The sequence below is a fragment of the Saccostrea cucullata genome, unplaced genomic scaffold (genome assembly GCF_032062105.1).
Source record: "Saccostrea cucullata isolate Sc308-1 unplaced genomic scaffold, CSIRO_AGI_Scuc_v1 ctg16040, whole genome shotgun sequence".
Lineage (NCBI taxonomy): Eukaryota > Metazoa > Mollusca > Bivalvia > Ostreida > Ostreidae > Saccostrea > Saccostrea cuccullata.
Genome location: NW_026940477.1, coordinates 1 through 12,189, shown reverse-complemented (window position 1 = coordinate 12,189; position 12,189 = coordinate 1). Strand labels below are relative to the sequence as shown.

Genomic DNA, 12,189 nt, shown 5'->3' with positions numbered 1-12,189 from the left:
ACATTTGTGAGTATGAAAAAAATTCCAAATCCTTTGGGAAAAAGTCTGTTTTTGAAGAGATGCGCCGTATTGTCACTTTAAGTCTCCTCCAAAGAAAAGCAAATAATTGTATCATTTCTCCTTAAAGAGTTATCGATTAAAGATTTTGGCCCCTCTTGGTCCCTAATTTGAGTGTCCAGCCCGTTATTCTTGATTTGACCTTAAACCTCTTATGATTTTGATCACGGTTTGCTCAACAACTATTCAGAGATTCTTTTTCGTTTACGAAATAATTGCGAAAGAAATATTTAGGGAGCAACCCTTGAATTCCTTAATGGGAATGTTAAGCAAAAATTGAAAGATTGCATATTGTGCAGAACCTTATTTAAACATCTTTTGTTCAATATTATATCAAATTATTTCCCACTTTTGAGACATAAAGCGTTAATGTTTTAGCATTCTGGTTCCTTGTGGCCCCTATTTATGTAACATATGACATACAAATCATAATACATGTATATAGTTGTAGATTGTTAAGATAAACATTTTTGCTTTAGTAATGTATACAACAATATTGATTGTTAAAGAGTTATTGCATAAGACTTTTGGCCCCTCTTGGCCATTAATCTGTTGAGTCAGCACTTTCTGCTTCATATCATATTAAAACTCTGTTAATTCTGCACAATATTGTTGAGTATGTCCTGACAAAATAATTCTACTTTGAAATATTTGATGCAAAACGACTTAAAGAATCACTACTGACTAACGTCCTAAATTTCGAATCCTACCAAGCTTCCATAAAAGGCACTTCCGGAAAATACCAGTATCTAAATCCAGGTGCAAAATGAGAACTTAAAATATATAAATTAAAATCACAAAAATGAGAGGTTTTTTTTCCAATAAGCACCGCCAACTTCTCAATGTTTTTCTTTCTCTTGAACCACCCTTAATTTTTTTTTATGAACGAATGGCTTCATGAAGAAATTAAAAAGAAAAGAAATATAAATATTCATACTAATTTCTTCTATACTAATTTCTGAAAGATCATTGGTATAAAAGCAACGCCACAGTTTGAAATTATATTACATTTTATAAAAGCATTATTATAATTTAGTCAAAAGAAAACAAACTAAGAAATTATTAATTCAGTTCATAGACTGATGAAAGGATATATTTACATTCAGTGAAATGTTCTTTATGACATCCATTTGGGAATTTACAACATTCTATACCCTATGAAAACACGAGGCCTTGGCACAGCGTGGTAGAATTCAATACTTTAGAGGCATCAAAATGTGTATTGCTTTAGTTCAATTTGTTAAAAAAAATTGCCCTATTAAATCATTGTAAAGTTCACAACTGAACTATTGCATGTCAGACATAGCAATATTCGATCTTAAATTTACATTAATTTTCTTATTTGTATTGTACATGACATTGTATAATATTCCATAATTTTTTACTGTATTCATCTGTAATTATATTTGATGGATTACTCATTTTTTTTTGTTACGAAGGATTTGATTTGTCGACTCAGGTTTATTGTCTTTTTTAAATATTGTGTTCAAACAAGCACGATATGGTTCAACTCGGATGAACTTGGCTCCTTCTATACGTATTTGAGCGGAGGCTAAGGTATTTCGGGAGGGAGGAACGGGGGGGGGGGTAAATCTGCCCAAACCAGAAAACGAGCACTAATTTCCCTGACAGTGTACACTGTTTTTACATTTAATAGTTTCATTCATAAATAAATTTCAATGATTTGTGAATATATATTTTATTTACTACTCCACTATTTGATTTTTATTTTTCTTAATTAGAGACTTGATTATGGGCTTCAGCGATTTATGTTCGTTATTTTACCTTTTCTACTGTAGAGCATTTCGTTTTTGTTAGTTGTAAGCCTACTCCTTTTTGTCTACCCGAAAACATACATTTGTAAAAAAAAATGCTTTTTGATCCAAAAATAAATAACAAAAGAAAAAATTTAATGACTATTTAGGCGACTTTTTGTATGTCTGTAACTGATGAATATTTATATTTTTTTAATCTTTAACTTATTTGTCAAACGATTGTCTTAAAAATGCTGGTACGTATCGAATTACTAGAAAACAGACAATTTATATGCAGATGAAAAGGGCGTTATGCTACTAATGGGAAACATATGATTTATGTCATCAGGTCCACACAAAAGTTTCTTGTATGGTTACAAAAAGCTATTTTTCTGAATAATATCCAGATAAATCAGAGCTGACATAATTTGTGGTTTCTTGCATTTCAAGTTTAAAGGGATATATCAAATATACCGTATATATATGAACAAACATAAAATATCATAGTAAAAGACCTCTCATCAGAGGTTTTCTTTAAATAAATTCTGCATCAGTTGAATAAAAAACTTTGGAAAACTTATGTGTACAATCATAATGTATTATTTCTGGATAGTTTTATGAATGACCATTATTACTAAAGAATATTTACAAATTGTTGTTACTTTAAAACAGCTTTCTTTAATGTAAAAAAGAACTCTGGACTAAATTCATCGTGAGAAATTATTGCGTTTAAAGTGCTGAAAAGTACTTGTGTTGAATAGTTTGCCTTTGCTGTTATTGGTTTTTTGTAATACATGTTATATTATATTTTGTTATTTCCAATTTTCATTTTTTTCTGTAATCAATATTAATAAACATCTCTTCTCAAAACTAATCTGTCGGTTCCCTTAAGGGTTTCTTCTTCACTGGTAACATTCTAATATTGACATATTTTTTTTTTTAGAAAATTACCCGGGGTATAAGTCGGTACGTTATGTAGCATTTAGTAAATAAAAAAAGAATGTTTGTCATCTCCCTATATTTCATGTTAATATTTCAGTTCTTATACAGAAATCCTTTAAAAGTTTGCAATCATTTCCGTTCGAGACAAGGTTAGAATTTCTGCAGAAATACAATTATTTGATATTTTGAATATTTATGTACAATAAAATGTGACCAGTTTTAAAAACGAAAGTGAAGTCGACTGTACATTTATCGAGGTTTCAATCCGATCACTCAATCACTTCATCTTTACAATAAGCGGAATTCTTCTGATGCAGTATCGGTACATTTATATTTGAAATGCTCTGATGTAGACGCTTTGCAAATCTTTCATTTCGAAATCTTTTGATATTTTCTTTTTGATGCAAGCAACAAATATCACTTGGAATAGAAAATCACTTATAACAATGGCATCAGAGATAACTTTTTTCATGAGTTTTATTTACAAATACGATGGGTGATCAAAAAGTTCGCGAACTATCTCTATATTTACAAAACAACAATACTGATCAGAATGAAATTTGGCACACATAAAGTCATACACATGTTCTATAAATAGCATATGTAATGGAACGATTTTCCTCGTGTTTGTGACGTTACAACGTGAAAATGACGTCATAAGGTAGATCACTGTGACAAAAAATTGTTGACTCAGTCGTATTCGAGAAACTAATGGCTCTAAAGTTAAACGTTTATCTTGGAAATTCCTTTGTAGAAGTTTATAAATATTTGTATATGGGTTATGAAGACAAAAGATTTGCCAGAAGTTTTGTCAATAATTTGACTGAGTGTTTAAGTGAAGGAAGGGAGGTGCTTAAAAATGATGTTTGTTCTGTTGCCCAGTGTGTCTTTTAAATAAGTAATTTGATATGAAAGATCGCCAACTTACAGTTAGAAAAATAGATGAATATCTTTACAATGATATAATTATCAAATGCCTAAAATATTGTTTACTTTAGACTTTAAACATATCAGATATTATAAAGTGAAGGCACCCATACTTCATCCACGTAAAATAAACGATGCTAAAAAGACAGAGGACTTGGGTTTTGATGGTCACCATGCTCATTCTGCAAAAGGATATCATTATCCACCCATACTATTGCCGAGATAAGGCCATTTCTGACAAATGGATTGTTTTTGTTGGAAAAAATAACCTGCATGGTAAGAAATACATGTCACGTGACCGCCTATATCACGTGATACGTCATGGGCAGAATGATTGCAGATGCGCATTAAAATCGGTGAGGACTGCTTTGAAACATTTTCAACACTGAAACCCTATATCATTCCTATTTTGGAAGTTATTCAATTAATTCGCGAACTTTTTGATCACCCCTCGTATACTGTCAACTAAACTCTGTAAAAAGAATACGTACTTTAGTTAGACGGTTTTTTTTTAAAGAGAGGTGTATATTCTTTCATGTTAAAATTAAAATAAATTGATTAAAGGGTTGATTCACAGTGGAGTTTTTAAAACTTTTTTGATTTTTGATTTTTTTTTTTTTTTTTTTTTTTTGATTTTTATTATTCATATTTCAGACAAATATTCGAATAGAATGACAACATTTACACAATCGGCCCGCTGTAACGCTATTTTGTGACACATTGTCTAAGAAGTTCTTTCAAATTGATTTTTAAAAATATTTTGCTAAACTCAAACATTTGAATATTTTCATTCTGCATTCTAGTTCAGGTAATATTTTTGCATAATGATATAAGATTGATTATTACTGAATTTTTTTTTTACTTTTTTATGAGATTTTTTTTTAAACGTCGTTGTATATTCTTTTAGTTTACGTACCCACAAATGAATTCGGGATTAAATCAAAGGATGGGCATCTTTTGAATGAAAAAAAAACATGCATGTGGATCAATGTTTTATTTGTTTTTCATCGCTATCAATTTAAAAAAAAAAATCCGCAATAAGTCTTACTACATGTAAGACGGAAATATGGAGAAAAGATCATCCTGCCGTGTGATTTTACTATGACCTCTGATCCCTTAATTAATTCATACCTAAATGTATACAGATTTCACTTGTAAGTATTCATAAAATTTTGATTATTTGATTAATGCATATGATATATAATATATTCAGCAAACAGCACAAGAGGAAAAATCTTTGGAATACCAAAATCAAACAGAAGTGGTATTTGATGGTTCGTCTTCTTACTCAGAAGAGGAAACTGATGACTTTCTCGAGGATGAAGAGATGTTTTCGACTATAGAAGATGACGAGTGCTCTGATGTCTTCAGAATTCCAAGGCTTTCTCAAGGCTTACATGAAGCTATAACAAATATAAGCAAAATTGAAGACGTACGTAGATTTTTTTTAAAACATGAAGAAAGCAATAGGATGGAAATCAATCAGATTCCATAAAATGACCTAAAACTTGTCAAAATCTTCATGTAAATTGCATTAATTTTCTTATTTTTCTCCATAAGAACATTTTTTAAAATAAGATTTTAGAAAAATGGATATGCAATGGGAAATTCTTACCAGTTTTTCATTTGAATAATAAATCAATTGGTATTCAGGTTGACAATGTTATTGACGGTATTATGAAATCTATTCATATGGATGGAGCACACGTAGAGGAACTTCACCGTGTTGATCAGGGCCGGTGTAACGACGAAAAGTGACCCCCGTAGAATATTATGGGGTCATTTTTCTACGTAGAAATTTGACCCCCTGGTCAATATTCTATGTAGAAAAATGACCCACTTTTCTGTAGAAATTATGGCCTTGGGGTCGTTTTTCTCCGTGTGCATTGTAGAAAAATGACCCCGTAGAATAATGACCCCTTGTCATTTTTTGATGCAAAAACTTTTGTTTTGAGAGGAATATTCTTGTTAGCGAAAGTATACGTGTAATATAAAGCAGCCTTATGCTTTGAAGTGTTAATTTCTGGAAGCTTTTAAGCTTACATAACGAAATAAAAGCTATACAATACCTTACATGAATGATACAGACCGCTTTATCTCCATTGAAGGAAAACAATATATACATGTATTAAAATGTTCTAAGACTATTTAGGCAAAGACATATGCGCATTCATACAATCATTTATTACATTTGATACAGTAAGTTTCCACAGTTGTCATTTTAATCTTTAAAGTGTCATTTTCTAGCTGGTGTCAGAAATTGTTTTTAAAAGTTTCCAGAGTTGATTAGTATGAATCTCTTTGATTTTACCCTGTATAAATAATTTGCAAAACTCAATTTTTCAAACGTTTAACGTTATTGGTTCCTACTTTTCAAATTGGCGCGAAAAAGGGCGTTAGCTCAGAAAAATAGATCTTATAAAAATATTTGGTTTTCTATGAATGGAGTTTTAAACTTCTCATCATAAAAGGGATGATCGATAATAATAAGTAAAAATTTAAATTGCCTCTGAACTATGATACATAGGAAACAAAAAATGGTTAGCTTAAAACCTGAAAAATTCAAAAAGAAGTGCTCGTCTTTCCAAAATTGGCACATGTAGTATCGTTTTCCCCGTTCTGCATGTACATGACTTACATTTGTAAATGTGATGATTTTAGGATTTTTTTTTCAAGTAGAACATATGTAGAAAAAAAGCAAAACAAATGTTGGATTATGAAAAAGTAGTTACTTTACTTATTATACTTATGCCCCGGTGAACAAAGTTTAGGGAAGGGGGGTTTATAGTTTTTAGACTGTCCGTCCGTCTGTCTGTTTGTTTATTTGTCTGCAGAAACTTGTACCTTGCCCATAACTTTAGACCGGGTGGGACTATGGCTCTCATATTTCAGTTGTATTTTTGTGGCAAGACCTTTTTTGTGTACAACCAGTTTTGATCTTTTGACCTTGACCTTGGAGTTTGACACACTTTTACACAAAAATTTCAAACTTTTACTTTGGCATTAACTTTTGGACGGTATTTGCTATATACTTTACATATATATAGTAATGGCATGATATATATATAGTTCATTTGTATTTATATATATATATTGTCAGTTATCTATATATAAGGAAAGTTTTTTGTTTTTTTTTTTAATTTATAGATATCTCTAAAGGTTGAACGAATATTCACTCAGATGTAAGTTTTTGACAGTGTTACAGTTTTTTTAATATCATTATAAGAACGTTCTCGATGTGCATGCATGGTATTTGCCGTATATACAAGTAAATGTATAGTACCCTACATAAGAAAGTTAAAAAGTATGTATTTTAAAGCAGAATGCATACAAATATATATATATATGTGAAATTAAAGGCAAGAACTAAGGAAATTAAATTCATATAATTAAATTGCGTTGTTTTTCTTGCTTCTATGCTTTGTTTTGGGATTTGTAAAAATTTTCAAAGTTTATGGTTGTCAGAAACATATCATGCCATTTTCGGAACAGAACCTTTGAATGATAAAAAAAACACCCCAAAATATAATAATATTTAATTATGCTCCTCAATGAAGAAGGATATGGAGATCACGAACTGTATTCAATATCAAAGTCCATAAAATCATCAGGAAATAATGTGAAAATCCGTCTTCAATTCAGTTTATAAATAATGGACTTACATTTGTATGAAAAACGTCAGTCAACATTTGACTCAATGATAAGTTGTATTTGCTGTCAAGGTTATTGTATCGACAATAGAACTTACGAAATGATGACTTTAAACGAGACTTCTGATATTCTTGTTTCATCAACTTGCTTGTCAATCATTTACCTCGTTTAAGAAATTGTTCATACGTAGAGCATGCTCTTGCGTATCGAATCAACTGAGATATATAAGCTCCGTATGCAGGTGATGAATGTATATTGGTGCATAAGTAAGGGAGGTTGACGATAGAAAAGTTAAAGTCATCACGTTTATCATATAGCTTAGTTGTTAGATTACCATTAACGTCCTTGTCAAGTAAAATATCCAAGAATGGAACAGATATGTCAGACTCTGTGGTATCTTTTATCTCAAGTTCACCAGGATATATCGTATCGACGTAGGAATGGAAATTACGATTGCTAATTGACGATACGTCGTCGATATACTAGTATCTAAATGTCGATTTGAAGGCCACAGCAAGTGTTTTCTTTTCACGCATAAGATATTGCACAAATTCTGCTTCATAAGAATACAAATATAGGTCTGCTAATAATGGAGCGCAATTGGTACCCATTAGATTTCCGATAGATTGTTGGAAGACCTGGTCTCCAAAAACCCACATAGATATTGTTAATCAGAAATTCAAACATCTTCTTGATGTCAACTTCAGAGTACTTGAGTGTGCAATCAGATGTTTAACAAAATAAATTTGAATATGACCTATGACCAGGTAAGTAAATTTACGAGTTCCATTTTTTTTTGAAAAGGCACCTGTGAATGATATAATAAAAGCCTGCAATTTAATTTTGATTTTGGACAAAAATTTTGATTTTGGACAAAAATCTTGTGATTTCAAATTGTCCAAAAGTTCTTTGGAATTTTTGAGCATTCACATCTGATTTACACCACTTCTTGAAAATATTGTTGCACAGTACTCTTGAAGTTTTTCATTGGAATTCTGCAAGCCAAAATAATCCATACCAGAATCATTGATTGTGATGCTACTATTAAGATGCAATCAAATATAAGTTGGAAAGGATTAAAGTTCATAAAAAGTCCCCCTACTTACATTTGAAAGTATGAAAAAATATCAGGAGACTCGGATATAAGGTTTTATATTAAAAAAATGTAGGGGGTCAAATTTCTATGGGGGTCATTTTTCAACGTGTGCTGAGTCGTAGAATTACTGGTCTGGAATGTTTTTCTACAGTCGAAAAATGACCCTACTTGTCGTAGAATATTGACCCGGAGTCATTTTTCTACGTAGAAAAATGACCCCCTGGTCAATATTCTATGGGGGTCACTTTTCGTCGTTACACCGGGTCTGCTGCACACCATTCAACCCCCCGATGACCTCAGATTTAATGGACGCTTTTTTTTGGATCACAAACATTCCCAAGTGATTTAACTTCTACTCACTACTACTCTACAAATGAATTTTTAAAATACCGTAATATCGAAGGTGCGGTATACGGCTTTATTATATTTTCAACAAAGAAATACTGTAATTTATCCATTGAATAAAAGTGATATACTGTAATAGACTGAAAGGATATAAAAATGATATTTTGTCACAATGTGCAAATATCAAAAGTGAGGTTAAACTCTCGATTTACCTTCCCATAACGTAGAGTGTTGTAAAAATATTCTTTCCACTGTTATAATATATAGAGAGAGTAAATAAACCAAACTGACAGAGAATAATACTGCCAAAGTTTTCACAAATATGTTGCTGTAATTCATGTTTACAATGTTTTAAATCTCGTATCACTTAGCTATGACGTCTCAACCGCTCAGCTATGACGTCTATGACTGCATTACAAAAAAACAAAAAGGGGGCCTAGGCAAAGGGAAAATCAAAGAAAATGTAATATACAGAAAATTCAACGTTTGTAGTTGAATATGAAATTTATTTCACGAGAGGGAAAGGATTTTTTGATATTTTCACTCGTAATTTGCACTCGTGAAAATATCAAAAAACCATGTTCCTCTCGTGAGATAAATTCCATATTCAACTACAAAACATTGAAAATCCTCCATCTTTTCAACTGCTATTTATTGTTTAATTTTAGATTTTATATGAAAAGAAAAATATTCCATAAGGTCTTTCCTTTACAAGTCACACCCAATTAAGAAGTAATGTATAATAAATACTCGAAGAAAAAAAATCTACTTGAATTAAAGGAGATATTTACAAACTTATATTTAGACATTTAAACCAATTGCAGACTAAATAACGTAGGTATAAGAATAGGAAAAGATTACATTATAGAAAGAAATCATACAGAAAGCATTTTCTGGTCATTTAAAGTACGTTTATGTGATTTCTAATAAGAAAATCATTTGGATATTCATAGTAAAAAACAAGAATTTGCAGCCAAGGTTTTCACTTCTTTCATGGATAGTAAATGTGGTCCCCGCGAAACCAATATCGCTCCAACCACTTGCACATTTGTGGAATATCAACTACTAATGTGCATATATACCTAGAAAACAAAGTGTTCTCATTTGAATTCACTCAATTACAAAACATAATACAGTAAAAATCGTTTAGTACGAACACGGATAATATGATTACACTGATATAGCAAAGTTATCTTGGATCCCCAGCTTTACTAATTTAACGAAGCCCTTATACGAATATAATGAATTAATATAGCGAAGTTATTTCATAGGTCCAAGTGACTTCGCTATAACCGAAAATTACAAATCCATGGCCATTGAGATTAATGTCACATTTAAATTCATTTTGGACCAACACAGAAATTAAACAAATTAATAGATAATACAAAGATTTCTTTGATTCCTGGCATATGATTCAACAATGTATAACTTGGCAAATGCATCTACACAGACATACATATATTATTAATGGTACTGTATTATTATATGACAATTTTGTAGTGTTCACCGTATCGACAATGCATGTAATTTTTATGCTTCAATGTCCTATATCTGATTTTTAAGGTAAAATATATCAAACCATATTATTTCATTTTTCTTAGAATTTACTAACTTACTCAGCCCCGTCGCTAATTATGATGTTGAAGGTGGAATAGGGAAATTCATTCCTCATGCAAAGAGATGAAGAAATAATGACTGATTTAATGTATATTTTTGAAACATATTCTGGAAGATGAAGGATATGGAGATAACGAACATTATTCAATATCAAAGTCCATATAACAATACAAAGTAGGAGCAGAGCAAACACGGACCTCCAAAACATCAGAGGTGGGATCAGGTGCCATGGATGAGTGACCATTCCCTGCCGACTGGTCACTCCCGCTGTGTGATCCTTGTCATGATGGGGAAATAACGCGAAAATCCGTCGTCAATTCAATGTGTAAATATTGGCCAAACAATAAGTATGAAAAACACCAGTCACCATTTCACTTAATGGTAAATTGTTCTCTTTCTGACAAGGTCATTGTATCGAATCAACTGAGAAATATATACTCCGTATGCAAGTGATGATGGTTTACTGATGCATAAGTAAGGGAAGTTGATGATAGAAAAGTTAAAGTCATCACATATACATGTATCATAGAGCTTGGTTGTTAGATTACAATTAGAGTCTTTTTCAAGTTAAATATCGTAAGATGTGTCAGACTGTGTAGTACTTTTTTTTCGTCTTAAGCTCACCAGGATATATCGTATCGACATAAGATTGAAAATCTCCATTGTAAATTGACAATACGCGTCGCCGATATACATGTATCTAAATATCGAGTTGAAGGCCACAGCAATATTTTGTGTAGGTTTTTTAATTGATGATGAATAATTATGTTACAGGACAAAGGCATTCTTACAAGTTGTTGCAATCCTAATGAGAAAAACCCCTCGACATCCAGTATCCAATCAAGAAATTCTGCAAAACAGCTGGAAGAGAGGTTATTAAGAGAAGAGAGAGTTCAAAAGGAAAAACACAATATAAGTACTGGTTGTCTGTCTCTATTACAATGTATTTATATTAACTCTTAGTAAAAAAAATTATTAATTTACTCAGTATTTTTCCAAGTTAGAAATGTTTAAAGTTTTATTATACATGTTTTAACCTTGCTGTTTTAAGAAAAGGGTAAGGTGTAAATAAATAATATTAATTCTTGTTTTTTTAGTTGAACGTAGAAGAAGATTCAATATTAATGATAGAATAAAGGAACTGGCATCACTTTTGCCCAAACCAGCACACGGGTAAGTGTTTTCACTGCACATAGATTTACAGTACCAGAAAAATAACTAAAACTTGGAGAGCATATATTATTTGCATATAAGATACTACACTGCTAGAATAAGATATAGTAGTTGGCTCTAATTTAGTTGTTTTTGATGGATGTATTCTGATGCAGAAATGCAAGATTTTTTATTGTACTGGAAGACCTGGATCAAGTTTCGGAGTCATCTACAGCCATTTTGGGAACTTCATTATGGCCAAATACTGTTTACTGTTTTAGAGATATATCGTTAAGTTAAAACAAAAGATCTCTTTTACATAGAAAATAAAAAAATATATAGTTATTACGAGTATTATGTGAGTATCTTTATAGATATCTAAAATTCCGGTGTTCTGTTTGAAACAAGTGAAAATGCAAGGCTGGAATTGAATGGACACTTTTAAATAAGTAAATGACGAAACTTATATATGTCAGCACATAATAATCATGGACAATTGAAAACAAACACAATTAACATAGTATGTAATAGAAACAAAACAAACAGCAGAAACCAACATTAAATCTTAAGTTCATATAAAATTAAAAGCAAGAAATAAAACAACGCAAAAATGAAAAACAAACGACTGCAAAGCAAATTATGCGAAGG

General features: G+C 31.1%; 1 protein-coding gene across 1 annotated transcript; it reads left to right on the top strand.

Annotated features, from left to right (window-relative positions):
* Nucleotides 1-4,893: 4,893 nt before the first annotated feature.
* On the top strand, nucleotides 4,894-11,562 carry LOC134255481 (transcription factor E3-like; the record flags this gene model as incomplete). The annotated part of the gene is made up of 3 exons (XM_062738019.1): nucleotides 4,894-5,112; nucleotides 11,164-11,305; nucleotides 11,487-11,562. Coding segments are annotated over 3 exons (437 nt in total), but the record flags the coding sequence as incomplete, so codon positions are not given.
* Nucleotides 11,563-12,189: the final 627 nt, after the last annotated feature.